This window comes from Miniopterus schreibersii (assembly GCF_964146895.1).
Source record: "Miniopterus schreibersii genome assembly, chromosome: 19".
In the NCBI taxonomy this organism is placed as follows: domain Eukaryota; kingdom Metazoa; phylum Chordata; class Mammalia; order Chiroptera; family Miniopteridae; genus Miniopterus; species Miniopterus schreibersii.
The window spans coordinates 3,103,028-3,120,562 of record NC_138119.1 but is presented as its reverse complement, the minus strand read 5'-3'; the positions used below and the strand labels follow the sequence as shown (position 1 = coordinate 3,120,562).

The 17,535-nt window shown below is 39.8% G+C and overlaps 1 protein-coding gene across 5 annotated transcripts in view; it reads left to right on the top strand.

Annotated features, from left to right (window-relative positions):
• Positions 1 to 15,190, top strand: part of COL11A1 (collagen type XI alpha 1 chain) — a 131,049-nt gene extending 115,859 nt beyond the window's left edge. For all 5 annotated transcript variants that reach the window (XM_081121700.1, XM_081121701.1, XM_081121702.1 and 2 more), the window contains 10 exons: positions 3,464 to 3,517; positions 4,436 to 4,543; positions 5,498 to 5,551; positions 5,653 to 5,688; positions 5,781 to 5,834; positions 7,124 to 7,373; positions 9,094 to 9,206; positions 10,592 to 10,660; positions 12,059 to 12,292; positions 13,484 to 15,190. In XM_081121700.1, coding sequence (XP_080977826.1) covers positions 3,464 to 3,517; positions 4,436 to 4,543; positions 5,498 to 5,551; positions 5,653 to 5,688; positions 5,781 to 5,834; positions 7,124 to 7,373; positions 9,094 to 9,206; positions 10,592 to 10,660; positions 12,059 to 12,292; positions 13,484 to 13,630 — 1,119 coding nt within the window. In that variant the 3' untranslated portion in view covers positions 13,631 to 15,190. The remainder of the gene's footprint in view (positions 1 to 3,463; positions 3,518 to 4,435; positions 4,544 to 5,497; positions 5,552 to 5,652; positions 5,689 to 5,780; positions 5,835 to 7,123; positions 7,374 to 9,093; positions 9,207 to 10,591; positions 10,661 to 12,058; positions 12,293 to 13,483) is intronic.
• The last annotated feature ends 2,345 nt before the right edge of the window (positions 15,191 to 17,535 follow it).

Sequence of the window (17,535 nt, the reverse complement as noted above, 5' to 3'; positions counted from 1 at the left end):
GCTTTAGGTGCCTCATCTATTATGGATGTTATGAAGTTTAAATGAATTATTTTAGAGTTTTTGTTTGTATGTTTGTTTGTTTGTTTGACTATGTTTTTATTGATCTTAGAGAGAGGGGAAGAGAGAGGGAGAGGAAGAGAGAAACATCGATTGGCTGCCTCCTGCACGCCCCCAGGGATCGAGCCCACAACCGGGCATGTGTCCTGACTAGGAATCAAACCAGTGACATCTTGGTTCACAGGTCTATGCTCAACCACCAAGCCGCACCAGCTGGGCTGATTATTTTAGTTTTTGAAGGCAGGATTAGCATCTCTGTTTTAGGTCCAAGCTTTTCATGTCTTCTTTCTTGTATATTCTTTCATTTTATTTGTTCCAGTGTGGCTGAAAAACTGCTCAGTGTTTATCTTTGGACAAATTCACTTTCATATTATCCCATATTCCCTCTTTTCACACATCGATTAATAGAAGATCTGATAGCATTACATTTCAAACCATCAGTGCCTGAATGAATGGTGGCGTGGGTGACTAAGCGGCAGTTTGAGTCTGTTCAGGCCTCACTGGAACGCTGCGGACAGGTGGAGATGGGTAGCACTCCACGGTGATTAAGCATGTTCAAACAACATGACGTTTGCTTTTTACCGAATTAAATATTATTTCGCAATACTGCATTCCAAATAAAGCCCAGGACCTGCAGTTTCTGAACCTGTTAAAGCGCCAGAGTTTTGAGATGTATATCAAAGCAAATATTCTGGAAAGCGCCGTGCTGCAGGGGAGCGTGCAAACGGTTGTGTACTCTCCACGCTTAAGAATGTACCAGCCGCGTCTTCCTTCTCACTTTATTACTTATGAATTATGTATTTCCCTGGGGTTTTCCAATTTACAATATCCTAAAGGGGAAACAGAAACTGCGTACACTTGGAATAACACTTTTATATGCAGAGTTAATATTTTGATATGCTCCAGGTTCAGAGGGGTATTATAACTACTATTCATACCAGATCTTCCCCGATTTCTATTTGCAACTGATGAAAACGATAAAAGACTGATTCTGCCTGGCAAATTCCTCCTTAGATATCGTCTGTAATTTCATAAGATATTATCAGCTCAGAGGGATTAATAATAATTTCCTGTAACTCCTTCATGAATAATGTTTACAGAAACGATTTAAATTGCATTAGAAATAGAAAAAAAAAGTCTAGCGTATTTCTCATTAAGCCTGAGCTATTAGAATTCCTAGGATTTCTTTTTTGCCATTTTTGAAAGCTTGTGCTGTTAGAATGTGATGAGGAAGCTGATTGACAACCGTCTGTAGCAGAGCAAAAACGAATAATAATTAGTATTTACATTATACTTCACAGCCTATGCGGGGCTTTTGTAGGACTTGTGTTTCCTTCATTATCACAATCCTTAGACCTGGTTATTATTATTAGAATACCTTTATAAATAAAGCTCAGAGGTAATAAGTAACAGATCCAAGATTACCCAAGTCATGAGTGATGGACACGAGGCTGAAGGAAGCAGTCAGAATACTGATGCCGGCAAGCGGCCTCCCTAACGTTTTCCCACCTACAGCAGCATTTCTATAAAGTGCATGGCATTCCTGGAAGGGTTTGAAAGTGAAATGAGAAGCAAAGAAAGAAAACACCGAGCCTCTTCAAACAGCTTTGCATTATCAATCTAAAGAATGAATTTACTTTTAACAGACATATGCCAGTTTTAGCGATATCCTTAAATGTTTTCTGCGACTGGTCCACATGTTTGGTTCTTTCATGCAGCTATGTGATTAGAGCTCCTTTTTCACGCTTTCTTTTTGCCACTGCGTTCTAACATACAAAGTCTTTGGCATCTGTCCTGGTGGTGACGTGAGCTCCAGAAATTATCTGTTTCCATTACTTGTTTATACTATTTTTTATTTTTTATTTTTTTTAAATATACATCTTTATTGATTTCAGAGAGAGGAAAGGAAAGGGAGAGAGAGAGATAGAAACATCAATGATGAGAGTCATGGATCAGCTGCCTCCCGCACGCCCCCCACTGGGGATCGAGCCCGCAGCCCGGGCTTGTGCCCTGACCGGGAATCGAACCGGGAGCCTGGATCCTAGGCCGACGCTCAACCGCTGAGCCAGGCCCGGCCGGGCAGTATACTATTTCTTTGAAAATGTGCTATTGGGCAACATTATTTTCCAAACTAATGATTCCCTGGGCATGTCTGATGAGATCAGAGCAAGTGGATGAAAAACACATTCACCTAATTTTAAAATGATGAACCGAGTGCGGCTAAAGAGGTAATGTTTTTATTTTCTCGTAAATGAGCTCCTTTATGCTGCTGTGATTTGCATGTTGATGTAACTGGATTGGGGACCTAATGCCCCGGAGCCATGTTGCTCAGACCTTAATGAACATCAACCCTAAGAACCAGCTCACTGGTCTCTAACGCCAGAATTTCAGGGCCTGGAGGCGGCCTAGCAATTCGCTTTCCTAATGAATTCACAGACAATGCTAATGCCGCCGGTCTGAGGACTGCACTTGAGATCAGCGATGACAGGGTGTCAATAAACTGGAGCAGCGACCCTCAACCTCTTTCATCACATGGCACACAAACTAATTACTAAAACTCTGCAGCATACCAAAAATATAATATTTTTTGCTGATCTTGCAGAAAAGAAAAGGTATAATTTTGATTCACTCACACTGATGGCTATTGCGTTGGCTGTTGTCATTTTTTTATGACAGTCAAAGGGCAAAGGGCCTTATTTTGCACTGCCGTCATTTGTGGAGTACACAGATTTTTACATTAAGATGTTTGTTAGAAAGTCCTCAGTATAAATATTTCCATGGGGAGGGTAAGGACAGAGTTGGTCACTTAAAGTCATGCCACAGTTTTCAGAGATACGTAATTTAGCCTGAATGGTTGAACACCATACCCCTGAACTATAAAAAAAGGTTAAATTATTAAAATATAGAGATGATTATATGAAAAAAGTTACATTACCTTATTATCACTGGTACAAATCATTTAGATCAGAGAATCGATTCAGGAATTATAGCTAAAAATACCATCTTCGAAGTTTACTTAGGAGAAGTGTATTAACAGTGTATTGAGGTTTTTAAAAAAATTTTACTGGAAATATTGTAATCTTTGAATTTGAGTGTAGCACCAGAATGTTTGATTGAATAGATCTATTATTTGGAAGCTCCTTCTTCTAAAATTAGTGTAATTAAAAGTGTATTCTCACATTTCTGACTCCATATTTATTTAATCAAAATTATTATTATTATTGTGGTTAAATATTAAACCATAGAGTTTAGAGTTCTGAAAAATAAATACTGGTCACTGTTATTTTTTAAACTTTATCAAAATTAAGTGATCAAAGTTACCAAAACCAAACTTGCTCTGTGGGTACTAAGATGATTCTCTGATTCATACCGACTCTATACATGTTTATTATTTCTCATTATTTAGGGACCTCCTGGATTACCTGGTCTCAAGGGTGACCCCGGCTCCAAGGGTGAGAAGGTGAGAATAAAAGTTTGTGTCATTACAATTTTGAGATCTTAATAGCAGAGGCAATAATTTTGTAGATTAAAATCACTCAAAAGGAAATTTCAAAGAATATCTTCATTGTTCTAACCAAGGAAAGAGCTGTCAGTCCTTAGCTCTCCAGGATACATTTAGAGACGAAAAAATATACAAAGTTACATTACCTTATTATTACTTGTACAAATAATTTAGATAAGAGAATCAATTCAGGAATTATAGCTAAAATTCAAAGTGAAAAATGCATGAGAATTCAGTGTTATGTTTCCTCAATGTCCCCTGCAGGAACCATATGGAAACAGCATATGGTTATACTAAAATAAGTTCAGAAAATAAACATCAGGAATAACAAAATGCCCATTTTTATGCTTTTAAACATGGAAATAAAAATTTGAACAGAATATCTTTCAAACAGTAATTTGAGCTCCCTAAATGTATACTGAGTTGCACTAAGTAATTAAAGAAAATAAGCCTCTTTCAGAATGGCATTAATATTTTTGGATTGTTTTTAAGTTTCCGAATATCTTTTAAAGACTGCACCATCTCTGAAGGATAGAAATCATTTCGCATAAAATAAGATGCTTATTAAAACAATGAATTTTCAGTTGTTTACTTCACCAGTATCACAGATGGTCCCTACTGGGCTTTCAGTTGAGGGAAGGGATTCCCTTTAAGTAAATGAAACACTGAAGCTGGTGTTTTTAGGAAGCTGTAAGGATCCTCTCAGGGACGAGCAAAGGCTCTCAATCCTGGGTCCTTTTCAGAAAGTTCGGGTTTCTTATCTAAATGTTCTACTTGTATGTTCCATAAATTTAATGTGCAATTATTTTATGACTATAATTTATGATATGGTTGTAGTTTGTATATTGTTAAATGTCTTTTCTATGCCTTCCCCAGGGGCACCCTGGTTTGATTGGCCTGATTGGGCCTCCAGGAGAGCAAGGTGAAAAGGGGGATAGAGGCCTCCCTGGGACCCAAGGATCTCCAGGAGCAAAGGGCGATGGGGTGAGTTAAGACAAAAATTCGTTTCCCATCCTTCCCAAGTACACGCACACACACCTGCACACACACACCTGCACGCACACACACCTGCGCACATACACCTGCGCACACACACCTGCATGCACACACACCTGCGCACATACACCTGCACGCACACACACCTGCGCACACACACCTGCACGCACACACCTGCACGCACACACACCTGCGCACACACACCTGCACACACACACCTGCGCACACACACCTGCGCACACACACCTGCGCACACACACCTGCGCACACACACACCTGCACACACACACACCTGCGCACACACACCTGTACGCACACACACCTGCGCACACACACCTGCACGCACACACACCTGCGCACACACACCTGCACGCACACACACCTGCGCACACACACCTGCACGCACACACACCTGCGCACACACACCTGCACGCACACACACCTGCGCACACAGACACCTGCACACACACACCTGCACACACACACACACCTGCACACACATACCTGCACACACAGACACCTGCACACACACACACAGGCTCAGTCCTTCAAACTTGACCAAGGGAGTGATTTAGAGTGTCTTTATTCTAATCTCCTTGAGTCAGTAAATTTCAAAGAGAAATTTATTTCACCTTAGAATAAATAAATTAAAACTAAGACAAGTTAGAATCACAAAAATTACAGTTCAGTAGTTAATTGCACTCACATGTATTGATCTCCAGCACATACAAATCATTATTCTGAAGGCTGCAGGAACATAAATATATATGGAGACATGGAAGCAAAATAGGAAAAAAACAGATTATCTTGCAAAGTTCTTCCTTAGATTTACAATGGAAAATGTAAGCTATTCTCACGTGTTCTTGCATTCTCTAAATTTTGCACACTGTGAAAATGGAAACACGGAGAAGAACTCTCTAACTTGGATGGTTCTCTCTACAGGGAATTCCAGGTCCTGCTGGTCCCATAGGTCCACCTGGTCCTCCAGGGTTACCAGTAAGTACCAGGAAATAAGAATTTGATAAAGTAAACTTACAGATATACCAAAGGGACACAACCCTCCTTGTTTTTATGTCATCTGCTTTTTCATTTTCTAGGGCCCTCAAGGTCCGAAGGGTAACAAAGGCTCCACCGTAAGTACCTGGGCCTGTGGAGCTTCACTTTCCCCTGCAGCCCACTCCAGCGCTTGCCCTCTGTTTATCCTGTTCCTTTTCCTCCCCGACAGGGACCTGCTGGCCAGAAGGGGGACAGCGGTCTTCCAGGGCCTCCGGGGCCTCCGGTAAGTGCACGGGGACAAGAGTGGTATCAGGCAGTTAGGGTCCTGAGCCCGCCGATGATGCCTCTGCATTTATGAGGAGGAGACGGCACGTCCTGTCCGAGTGTGGCTTCTAGGGGACGGCAGCCACCTTCGTGACGTGCTCAGTCTACACCCAGCGCCTGTCCTCTCCCTGGTTTCGCTCTTTGAATATAGACACCTTCCTTATATCCATCCATATTCTAAGAGTCATTTGAGAAAATCATATATTTTTATGTCAGATTTTCATGAAAGCAACTGATGACCTGCCACAAAGATACATTTATATCTGACACTCAAGGAAAACAGCTCAGAGAGTTGGCATTTTTTCCCTCCTGCATATCACAGCGGTAATAAATGCAACATTAATGACCACCTCGTACGAACGCTGACGTTTTCCTGGTGTCACGACTATTACGTGATCGATCCACGGGGGGAAATTTTAGGCTCCTGTCTTGAGTTTGCTTCTGAATTATATGGGTCTTAGTGCTGGGGCTGCAACCACAAATTAGGTGGTTTCAACAACAGGAGCTCACCACCCAGCAGTTCCAGAGGCCCAGGTCCGAGAGCAGAGCGTCAGCAGCACTGGTGCTTCCCCAGGGCTCTGGGGAAGGTCTGGTGGAGATCACTCGCCTTGGCGTGTGGACGGCTGTCGTCTTATGTCTCTCCACCTTGTCTCTGTCTATGGGTGTCTCTGTGCCCCAATCTCCCCTTTTCATAAGGATGCGAGTCATAGTGGAATAGGACCCACACTCCTAATCTTTCATAGTTACTTAACTAATTATATCCACAGCAACCCCACTTCCAAATAAGTCTTACTCGGAGGTACTGGAGTTCCAGATTCCTACACGATTTTTTGTGGGACACAATTCAACCCAGAATGATATGGATTAATTATTTAGTGCAGTTCTACTCTTACATGTATGTAAATTCAAGTCTGCTTGTATTTATTTTAAGTTTGTTCATTCGTGAAGATTTAAGTTATAAATATTTGAAATAAGCTAATGTGTATTTGTAAAATATTAAAGTATCATAATATAAATTATTATCAAGCACAATAGACAACTCACTAGATAGCACAAGAACCTTTAAGTGGTGTTTTCATCCTCAGAGACTAAAATCTAATGGCATGTAAATGAGGACTGATTAATAAACAAGAAAATAGGGCATCCAATGAATGTCCACACAAATGCTTAGACATCATCGGTAATAACTAACATCTGCAGAACATTGAACCTTAGGAAACAACGACATGTACGTCCTCTCTCTCACAGGGTCCACCTGGCGAAGTCATTCAGCCTCTACCCATCCTGTCGCCCAAAAAAACAAGACGACACACGGAGGGCATGCAAGCCGACGCGGGGGATGCTATTCCTGATTACTCGGACGGCATGGAGGAAATATTTGGTTCCCTCAATTCCCTGAAACAGGACATCGAGCACATGAAGTTTCCAATGGGGACTCAGACCAACCCAGCCCGGACGTGCAAAGACCTACAGCTCAGCCACCCTGACTTCCCAGATGGTACGTTAATAATACATGACAAAGCCAATGTACCAAGCCTCTCAGCTACCGAGGTGCGTTGTCAGCTCATTAATTCTCGTTAAGTGTTTAATACAGTCTCCAAATAAAACAAAAGCCAACGATTTATTAACTCCAATCTTGTAGACAGAAGAAGTCATTTACGCTGCGTAATGCAAGATCTGCTTTGGAAAATCCATGTCTGTTAAATAAGGGTTCATTAAATCATGACAAGATCATTTTGAGATGATTATAGGTAACACAGATGTACTTTGCTTTGTAATAATAATTGTAGAACAAGTTTTATGTGTGCACACATATGTGCATATTACTATATCATTATTTATATACTCTACACTAACTTGCTCTACATTAATATGAGGAAAATTAACATGATTAAATAGCGTCACTGAATATTTGATCCAACGAATAGAATATTTAAGAATTAAAATAGCTGGGAGCAAAAATGTATTTCATTGATCCACAAATAACCAAAGCAACTGTGAACAATTTATTTGTAATAATAATAATGATAATTTATTTAAAAACCTTAACATACCCATTCTGAGAAGGCAATGGTTTCAAGTACCCTACGTTAGTTGACAAAAGTCACACCATTACCCAACTAGCGAGCGGCAGGCAGCTCTCCATCTGAGTTTAAACCTCCCACTTTATGTGCGAGCACTTGGCCACTCTTTCTACTCTTGAGACAATATTATTTAGCCCTGTCAGTCACCTGATTAAAGTTGTAACAGACCTAAATAACTCAGTTCAGTTGGAAAAGTCTAATGCGATTCCGAAGCAGCCAGCACCACAAAGGGAGAGCATCGTAAACGCCCCCGACTAAAGCAAGCACAGCCTGCTAGAATGAAGACACAGGTAGCTTATTCGTGGCTCTATCCAAACTGATACCCAAGGTCTTCAGACGTATAATATGTTTATTTGAAAAAGGTATGTTTAGTTCAATATTTCAGTGATTTATAAAGAGAGTGACCCAGACTTCTGATCTAGCTGATGAAGGGAATCACATATCATTGAAAGTCAAACATAGTGTGTCCTGAGTTATAAAACAGCACATGACTAGTTAGTTACAACCTGAGCCGTCCAGACAACATTTCGTAAACTTTGGGAGTGGAAAGTTCACTGCAGATCATAGTTCCCTGTGGTCCCCGTATAATAATGACTTTATTAATTCTTCAGTGTGGTAATTATTATATTTATTTATTAGTTATTTAGTGGTACCAGGCACTGCTTTCATGGAGAGATGCACAAACAGAAGGGACAATGCCCTTGGGCTGTATTATCTAATGATGGAGTAAAGCCCTAAGTATTAATAACAGCAGGTTAGGACATACTGTGAAAACACTGGGTATTTAGTAAACTAAGGGATGATCCCATTTTCTAATTTAAAAAAGTAAATATTTAAGGAGGTGACATTGAAGCTGAACCTAAATGCAACAGGTGTGCTAGGAATAAAAAAGGGTGTCCCTGCAGAGGGTCTGGGGCACATGCACAGCTTTGAGGCAGACAGAACAAATGTCATTCTTTAACTGTTTAAACATGGACCCCAAGGTGACTAGAAGCATAAAGGAAGATTCCTGTGGGAAAAGATCGATGAATGTTTCTTTTACCGTATTTCTCTCTCTCATAAAATTGGACATATAATGCATTTGATTCTAGACCTATGTTGACTTGCCCATGACATATTTTTCCCTCTTGCTAGGTGAATACTGGATTGATCCCAACCAGGGATGCTCAGGAGATTCCTTCAAGGTTTACTGTAACTTCACATCTGGCGGGGAGACGTGCATTTATCCAGACAAGAAATCGGAGGGAGTAAGTGCCAGGCTGTGTTGGTGGTGACTGCTGACCGTCCCTGCCATGTTTTTGCAATATTGAACTAAACAGAAAAATTACCTTGTCGTATTTTCATTTCTCTGCTTTTCTTACAGGGTAATTAGAGCTTCCCATTTGCATAAACATGAATAAGGCATCCAGAGGATGCATGGAGTTGACAAATACTTCTCTCCTGTATTTTTTTACCCACATGCATTCTTGTTGCACCTGTTTGCTCTCTAAAATCTATGGCTTTCCATGACACAGCACAGCTGATGCTCAGACTTCAGTGCCTGCATAGTGTTCTCAGTCCACTTGCCACATGGTAGACCTCCCAGCTGTGTATCATGCTGAAAATACACGATTTTTTTTATATAAAAGAGGAGTATTTTCTGCACATGCATACTTTTAAATGTTTGTCTCTTCAAACCCATTTCTTGAATTTTCACCTGGCAGTGTCAATATATTTGATTTTGATCTTTTAGAACTGAAGGATAATTAGCAATATAAGGAAAGATTTTTTTCACTGGCATAGTTATAGTCTCCAAACGTGGTGCAGGTGGGAAATGTTGCCTTTATTTATGTTTTTGGAATAAATAAAAATTTTTCTTAGTAAATGATGTGGGTTTACAGAGGCACAGAAACTCCTTAAGTCAAAACAAGTGGCTTTATGTGATCTCCTTGGGAGAGAAGTAAAGGGTGGAGAGTCAGGGCAGGAGACAAAGCAACTTCTGTTTCCCACCTGAACTTGAACTCGGCAGGTGGCAAAGCCTCATAAATCTCCTCTATCCCCTAAAGACCTTTGGGGAAATGGAAAATGCCTCCCCTTATGCTGATGACTCAAATTCCCTACAGTGAGGCCTTACGGACCGTCATATACTGCTGATCTTTGCAAAGCGAAACTATAAAGGCGGATCTATAAACAATTCTAACCCTCCTTCCCAGCAGGGAATGAATGCCTAGGCTTGCTTCCCGCCAATGGTTTTCCGTAGCATCCGGCCCTCAGCTGCTGGCTGGATGCTTCCAGGAGGCCCGCCTTGGCTATGAAATGCTGACGGTACCTGCCAGGGGGCTGATGCCAACCGCACTGTGAAGGTTTCCTCTGCAAGGGGTTACCTGCGAGTTCCAGCAGTGTCCCCTAAGTCCTCAGCGATGCCGTTACCAGATTATTCCCCCTTCTTTTTTCCCCGAGCAATTAAAGGCAACAGGAAGACACTGGGAATTCACAGGATCCATGTCAAATGTTGCACTTTATGTCATTTTGTATAATCCAGAGAAGACCATTTGTAAAGTTCCCGAGCCTCTCAGTCTTACTAAAAATGTGCACAAATATTACTGTTCATAATTTTTACCTACTGTCTGATTCTCCTGCTCTTTTGCAACAGGTAAGAATTTCATCATGGCCAAAGGAAAAGCCAGGAAGCTGGTTTAGTGAATTTAAGAGAGGAAAACTGGTATGTTATTACCACAACATGAAATAGTATATCTTGAACTTTGTGACTGAAGCTCAAATGATACATCTCTTGACACTGACTGTGATTAACTTACACTAAGCAGGACCTCATGTGTTCTTTAGTTTTAGCCGTCTATATCGCTTTGACTACTGTCGTATAGACTTTAGAGAAGTCTAAAAATTTTCTATCGTAATAAATGGAAATATACTAAATTTACTAATATCAATAAAATATACATTTGATTAAGTACCTGAGATAGACATCATAAAAATGGATTATGTAAGAAATACCAGATATAGAGAATATATCTATTTAGTATCTTTGACTCTTAACAATTTCATTTTCTCTCTGCTTGAAACCTAATTTATTCTTTGTTCTTCATTCCGCATAAGATTTCATTTCAATATAATCTGGGTGAATTTCTTAACTTTTTAAAAGAATAGAAGTTTATATGTCTCAGCTGAGCCCAGATATTTTGATAATACCCCATAAAACAATTTTTAAAGTTGGTAAAAGAGACAGTTTCTAATACTTTGCAATTAAGACTATTTTCCTGTTCTAAATGCAAAGTAAAAAGTTACTGATTCAGCACATATTCACTTGCATCTTCTCGGGCATTGTGCCTGCTGCTGGTAATACATTGATGAGTAAGTACATCAGCTAAGGATGGAAGAGCGGGCAGGTCTGTGCTGAAAATTAGACGGGAAATGCCTTAGAGGACGGGCCCCAAGTGAGAAAAGCAGGGACGTGTTTAAAAATTTGGTTCCAGTAGATACACCATGAAATTTTTAAAGGAGCGGGCGAAATCAAGCAACATAAAAATAGTTAACTTCTATGTTGCACTGAGATTCCCCAGTTTTCATTGTCTTACCATTTTACCTATTTAAAAAGATACAGAAATGCAAGGAAAGGTTTTTGGGAGACAAAAGCAATTTTTTTTTTCAATTTTTACTGATGAAGAAACTGAAGCATTGAAATAAAGTGAGTTTTCAAAGATAAGTAGTGCTTACAGTAACCCAGGTGGGAACACAATCCCTACTGCATGAAATCCTGTCTCTGGGTCTTCTGACCCTCAACTCACATTTTTTCTGAGCCTTTATAAAATATACCATTGTTTATTTTATTTTTTCCATCACCACTTAGCCCCTCAATGCCCTCTTCCACCTCCACCCGCTGCCCCCCAATCACCACACTGTTGTCCATGGCCATGAGTTCTCTCTCTTTTGTTTCTGTTTTGCTCAATCCACACTTTCTTCCATTACATAAAAATGGGCCCGCGGATCTACCCACATGCTTCTCGAATCACACAGTTCACTGTCAAGAGGGTTGCTATTCTTTTAGGACCTAAGAGAGGAGAAGAGTCTTGACTGATACGTCTTTTGATATTTTTATTCCCAGCTCTCCTATCTCGACGTTGAAGGCAATTCCATTAACATGGTGCAGATGACCTTCCTGAAGCTGCTGACGGCATCGGCTCGGCAGAATTTCACCTACCACTGCCATCAGTCCGCAGCCTGGTACGACGTGGCCTCGGGGAGTTACGGCAAAGCCCTTCGGTTCCTGGGGTCCAACGACGAGGAGATGTCCCACGACAACAGCCCGTACATCAAAGCGCTGCATGACGGCTGTGCGGTGAGTACGAGGGGGAGGCCGGCGGAGCCTTCCGTGTGGCCCCGAGTCAGGCGTCTCATATGAGAACTGTGAAGGCTTCATGCTTAACACTGACATGGTGCAATACAGAATATTAGAAACCACTGACAGTCTCTCTCTCACACACACACACACAGGAACTCTGAGACACACAGATAGACACAACTTTAAAGCCATAACAGAAGGTAATCTTGGGTCCTGTTGTTATTTTTATGGAATTATTCTTAATATTTGAATACTGTTGAGGTTAGTTATTCTTGAAATGAAAAAAAAAATTCTAAAGTCTTATTTCTTTTGCCTCTTTATTAATCCATGGTTTTAAAATGACAGATGAAGGAATCACCGTTATACCATTTAGACCATAGGCACTTCTTGCCCGTGTTTTGTTTATAAGGGGCTTGTGGATTGGTACTTCCGCCCAGCAGTTTAGACTATCATTTACCTTGTTTTACCCTCTGGAACTATCTGTTTCACACATGTGGGAGGGAATTCCATGTAAGAAAATGGCCCACAGAGTACCCCAAAAAGCCCATTGTTTTAGCTGATGACTGAAGAGAAGTCACAGTTACAAGTAAACAGGGCCATGCCTTCAACAAAGTGAACAGGTACACATGGATCAGATAAGAGAAAGGGAAGCAGATGAAAGGAGTAAGTAAGTGTTTGGGGTTTTTCCAGGAGTAACCTATTGGTCATTAGTCACAAAATTCATATATACCAGCAGAAATGCTCTGACTTTTGACCTCTTGCATTATAATTCCTATGTTCAAATTTTTCTTACAAAAATTTGACTAACCTATCTTAATTATGACTATAATCATAAAGATATATTATTTACATAGGGGTATAACCCAATACCAACATCAGTTTTCCTATTAAACTGTATTTATCAATTCAGTAAGAATCTCTCCAGCTGAGTAATAATATATTAGAGTATTAAGGTTGAGTGATTATAGCTAAATATGAAATGTAGTTGTCAGCATTCAGAATGTAAGGCCCCATCTGAGATTAGTGACAACAAGAGCTCACTGTTACACCGAAGATGGCAAATTAGTTCTTCCACTCTCCTCTCCCTTGTCTTCCTACCTCTATCCAGAGGCTTCAGAAAAAAATAACTTGCATGTTAAAACTGTAATGTGATTGTTTAACTTTTTCAATTTCTGCTTAACTTTACAGTCCAGAAAAGGCTATGAAAAGACTGTGATTGAAATCAATACACCGAAAATTGACCAAGTCCCTATCGTTGATGTAATGATTAATGACTTTGGTGATCAGAATCAGAAGTTTGGATTTGAAGTTGGTCCCGTTTGTTTTCTGGGCTAAGATTAGGAAGAATGACAGATGAAATCAACAGAAAGTATACCTTGGTGCCACCCACCCATTTGATGCCACATGCGAGTTTTGAGTAAGGATGGCATAGAAAACACCTCGTTACCTATGTCTGTACCAGTTAGGAAGTACTGATGCCCTCGGGGGGGCAGAATCACATGACGGAAGCTTTGAAAATCATTTAAAAAATAAGATAGTGTGGCTGAGATGGAAACAAGCCTTATTTCGATTCCCAGTTTTCACTTCTCCTTTCCCTATCTGGATTTCTTTGGTGCTGTAGAAAAAAAAAAGAGAGAGAAATATATATTCATAAAAGATATGGTGCTCATTTCCATCCATGAAGGATGTGCTAAAACAGTGTGTTTAATAAATTGTAATTATTTTATGTACAGTCCTATACTGTTATCTGTGTCCATTTCCAAAACTTGCACGTGTCTTCAAATTCCGTCTGACTCGAATTTTACGACAATCGCAGAACTATGATGGCAATAAATATATGTATTATGAAAAAAATAAAGTTGCAATTTCTGACGGCTCTAACTCCATTTCTTTGATTGATAATAAAATGCCTTTGTATATATCGACGTTGAAGGGTTCAGTTATTCGATGCCGCCCACAAATTTCTCAGAGGTGCAGAAACCTGGAAGACTTTTCGGAAGCACACTCCGATCGACTCCTCTCCACTGACAGTAACTTTGATGAATTTCGGCCAAATATGTGCATTTTGATACCTTTTCAGTGCTATACCTCAACTTTTCTCTTTCCAGAGTCCAGGATGTCACAGGTTACTTGTATATATGGAAAATGAGCACGTTTATATTTTTTGGACAGGAAAATGCGTACGAGAAGCTGTTTTAAAAACACAGATGCCTCCACCAATCAGATGTACAATTTTGTTACTACCTTATCGCACCTCTTGTTTGCAGTGTGCTTCGATCATGCAGGTTTAATATTAAAAGTGGGAAGCTAAGCAATTATTTATGAATATGTTTGATGTTATACTTTTTAAACAACCAACTTCTTGAATTGGATTCTGAGTTGCATATTTTAATAGTCTCCAAAAATTATTTTACCTGCACCTACCTGCCCAACAAATATTTCCTTTCAAGATAATAGCATTCATTATTGGACCTAGCTAATCCGTAAATAACATATGATGGACTGTTACTGACGGTGCTTGTTTTAAAAGTCATACTTATTAAAATCAGTCAAAACATTTTTCCCCCCACTAAGGCATTTTCTTTCAGGCAGCTTGAAATAGCAGTAAAATTTAAAAATTACAAATTGAACTCTGTATCTATTTTAAGTAATATATGTAAGACTTGAAAATAAATGTTTTATTATTTCTTATATGAAGTGTTAAATTAATTGATGCCAGATTTCACTGGACCATTTTCAACTGATAATTTATCACGAAAGAGCCTGCCTGTATTGTTGACTTTAAAACGTGGACGTGTGTCATTCAGAAGTTCTTATATTTTTTGAAATTAAGTTTGTAAATGTCCTTTCAAGAAGGGAGATATGAATCGTATAAATAAACTCAACTCTTGTCTACCTGGGTTGGTCATTCTCTTTCTTAACTAGGTTTCAAATTACTCTCAATTGCAGAAAAGGCTTTCGATTCTGTGTGTTGACCATCCAGGTTAGAATTGTTTTACATTTTTGAGAAATAGTATCCTTCAGAGATAAGTCGCTTAAATTCTCCAGGTGTTTAGAACAAAACACTACATGGTAATACTCTATTTGCAAAATGAAATTAGGTTATATTTACAGTTTCAAATAGATACTTCTCATAATTAAACATTTTGCAAAGTCTCAAACATAGGTACACAATTTTAGCATTAGAATTATTTCCAGAACTTTAACTTGAAACAGTCTCTAAATCATATCAAATAATATTGTTAATTGAAGAGGGAATTCATACATCAGACAACTTACTGATCTACTTTGGGAGAGCTGTACTACTTGTCCATTTAAACAAATAGCCTCAAATTTGGCACTCAATAGATTTAAAGAATAAATAACAGAATCACCTGTCCTTTCCTATTCCTTTTATGGATGGATATGGTCTTCTGCCTAGAATCAGATTTTTTTTCTCCCTTATAATTGATTTAATCCAGACAAAACAAAGCTCAGTGGAGTGGAAAAAGCATATTCTATGTATAAGTTATTCATGTGGAAACCATGAATAATACTGACTTCGCAGCATGGGTGCATCCTGGGCCAGAAGTACAGAAATTTAGTCTCTCTTTAAGAAAATAGTATAAAATTACTAATACAAAAAAAGCCCACAGAAGTCACTATTTAAAGTGAGTAAAGATATTACAGAAAATTATTCACTTAAATAAGGATCCAATACTTAAAATAATCAGAAAACCCTGGAAAATATCGATTCTGCGAAGTACTTCTGTAATACTGTTATGCCATGTGTTTATTTTTTGGGCTGCCATCTCTGAGTCCCTCCTTCATATGAGAATTTTATAATTTAATTTTCTACAGAAAGAATAAGTTTTTTTCTAGAATATTAGATTAAAATAGTTTGTTTTTTTTTAAATTATCAATAGCTTGGAGATGTTCGAGGGTCACATATTTTATTGATAAGTATTTTTAAGTTTTTAGGTCATTAATTTAGGGAAAGCTCTGCTATACTCTCACATGCTCACTATAAATGTGTGAGAATTTGCCACAGACTGAATCTGTGTGTTTTATCCCTCCACTCCCCATAAGCCTATCAGGTTCTGGGCCCCAAACAACACACACCATGGTACAAACTCTGTCCTCATGCCTTAGTTGTTGTAACACCGCGGGTGACAGGATTATTCTAGAAAACCACTTCTATACTAGGATTCCTGCCATTCATTATGCCTAAGTATTAACTGCAAGTCATATAATTATACCCCACCAGGTAAATATACTCAACAGACCCCCATAAATAAATCGTATCTCTTCCTTGTGGCTCTTTCCACACCACCCAACACAGGAGAGAAAGTGCCCAGGAGAGGCTGGAGTGGCGACGGGCTCTGCGCTGATCCTGGTGAGGGACTCTTACTCGGGCAAATTGTACCTGTTGTGATGAAGTGGTCATAGTTCCAGGGGCTCTCGCGAGGTTTCAGGTGGAGCCCCTGAAGGGAGAAGGATCCAGAAGCTAAGCTTTGTTAGTGTCACAGTAAATAGTCCCCTGTGTGCTGGGTAATTGCGAAATAAAGGGGTTCGCCCAGGGCCTCACACTGAGGGAACGGTCTCCAGAGCCCTGAGTCTCCCACGGTTGCCATCACCAGAGCACACGTTCCTTTCTACGTCGGGGCTAAGGACACACGTGCTCCCTACCTCACAGAACTTCTATAAAGATTTAATTATACAAGTGGCATGATCACAGCCGCCCAGATCAGCAAAGGGCCGCACATAAGATACAAGCTCCAGGACTGAGTCACAAAGGACACAAACCTGGAGTGGCAGCAGCTGCTACATAAATAACCAGGAATCCCAAGCACATAAGACACAGCTTCCCCAGGCCCCTTTCGCTGGGATATGCTCTGCTGCGCAGGATGGGTCCATGGGCTTCAGGGTCTCTCAAACTGAATACTTTGCCGGTACCGTATCTCTGTAGTGGTGATGATGTAACTAATGATTCCCCAGTGCGGCTGAAGCCCAAAGACCCAGAGATTGCAACATTTCTTACAATGTAATCTTTCAGAAACATATCCTGCAGGTTCAGTAATCAGTACATAGCAACCCCTGCAGGAGCCTCATTTATTTTCTATCCAGTAAATCCATCACTCAGTATTTAGGAGATTGGTCAGAGTCCAAACACAGGGAGGAAAGATATAACTTAAAATAATTTCAGAAACGCTTCATGTTACCACAACTAGGACTTATTTTATAATAACCCTATAATGGCA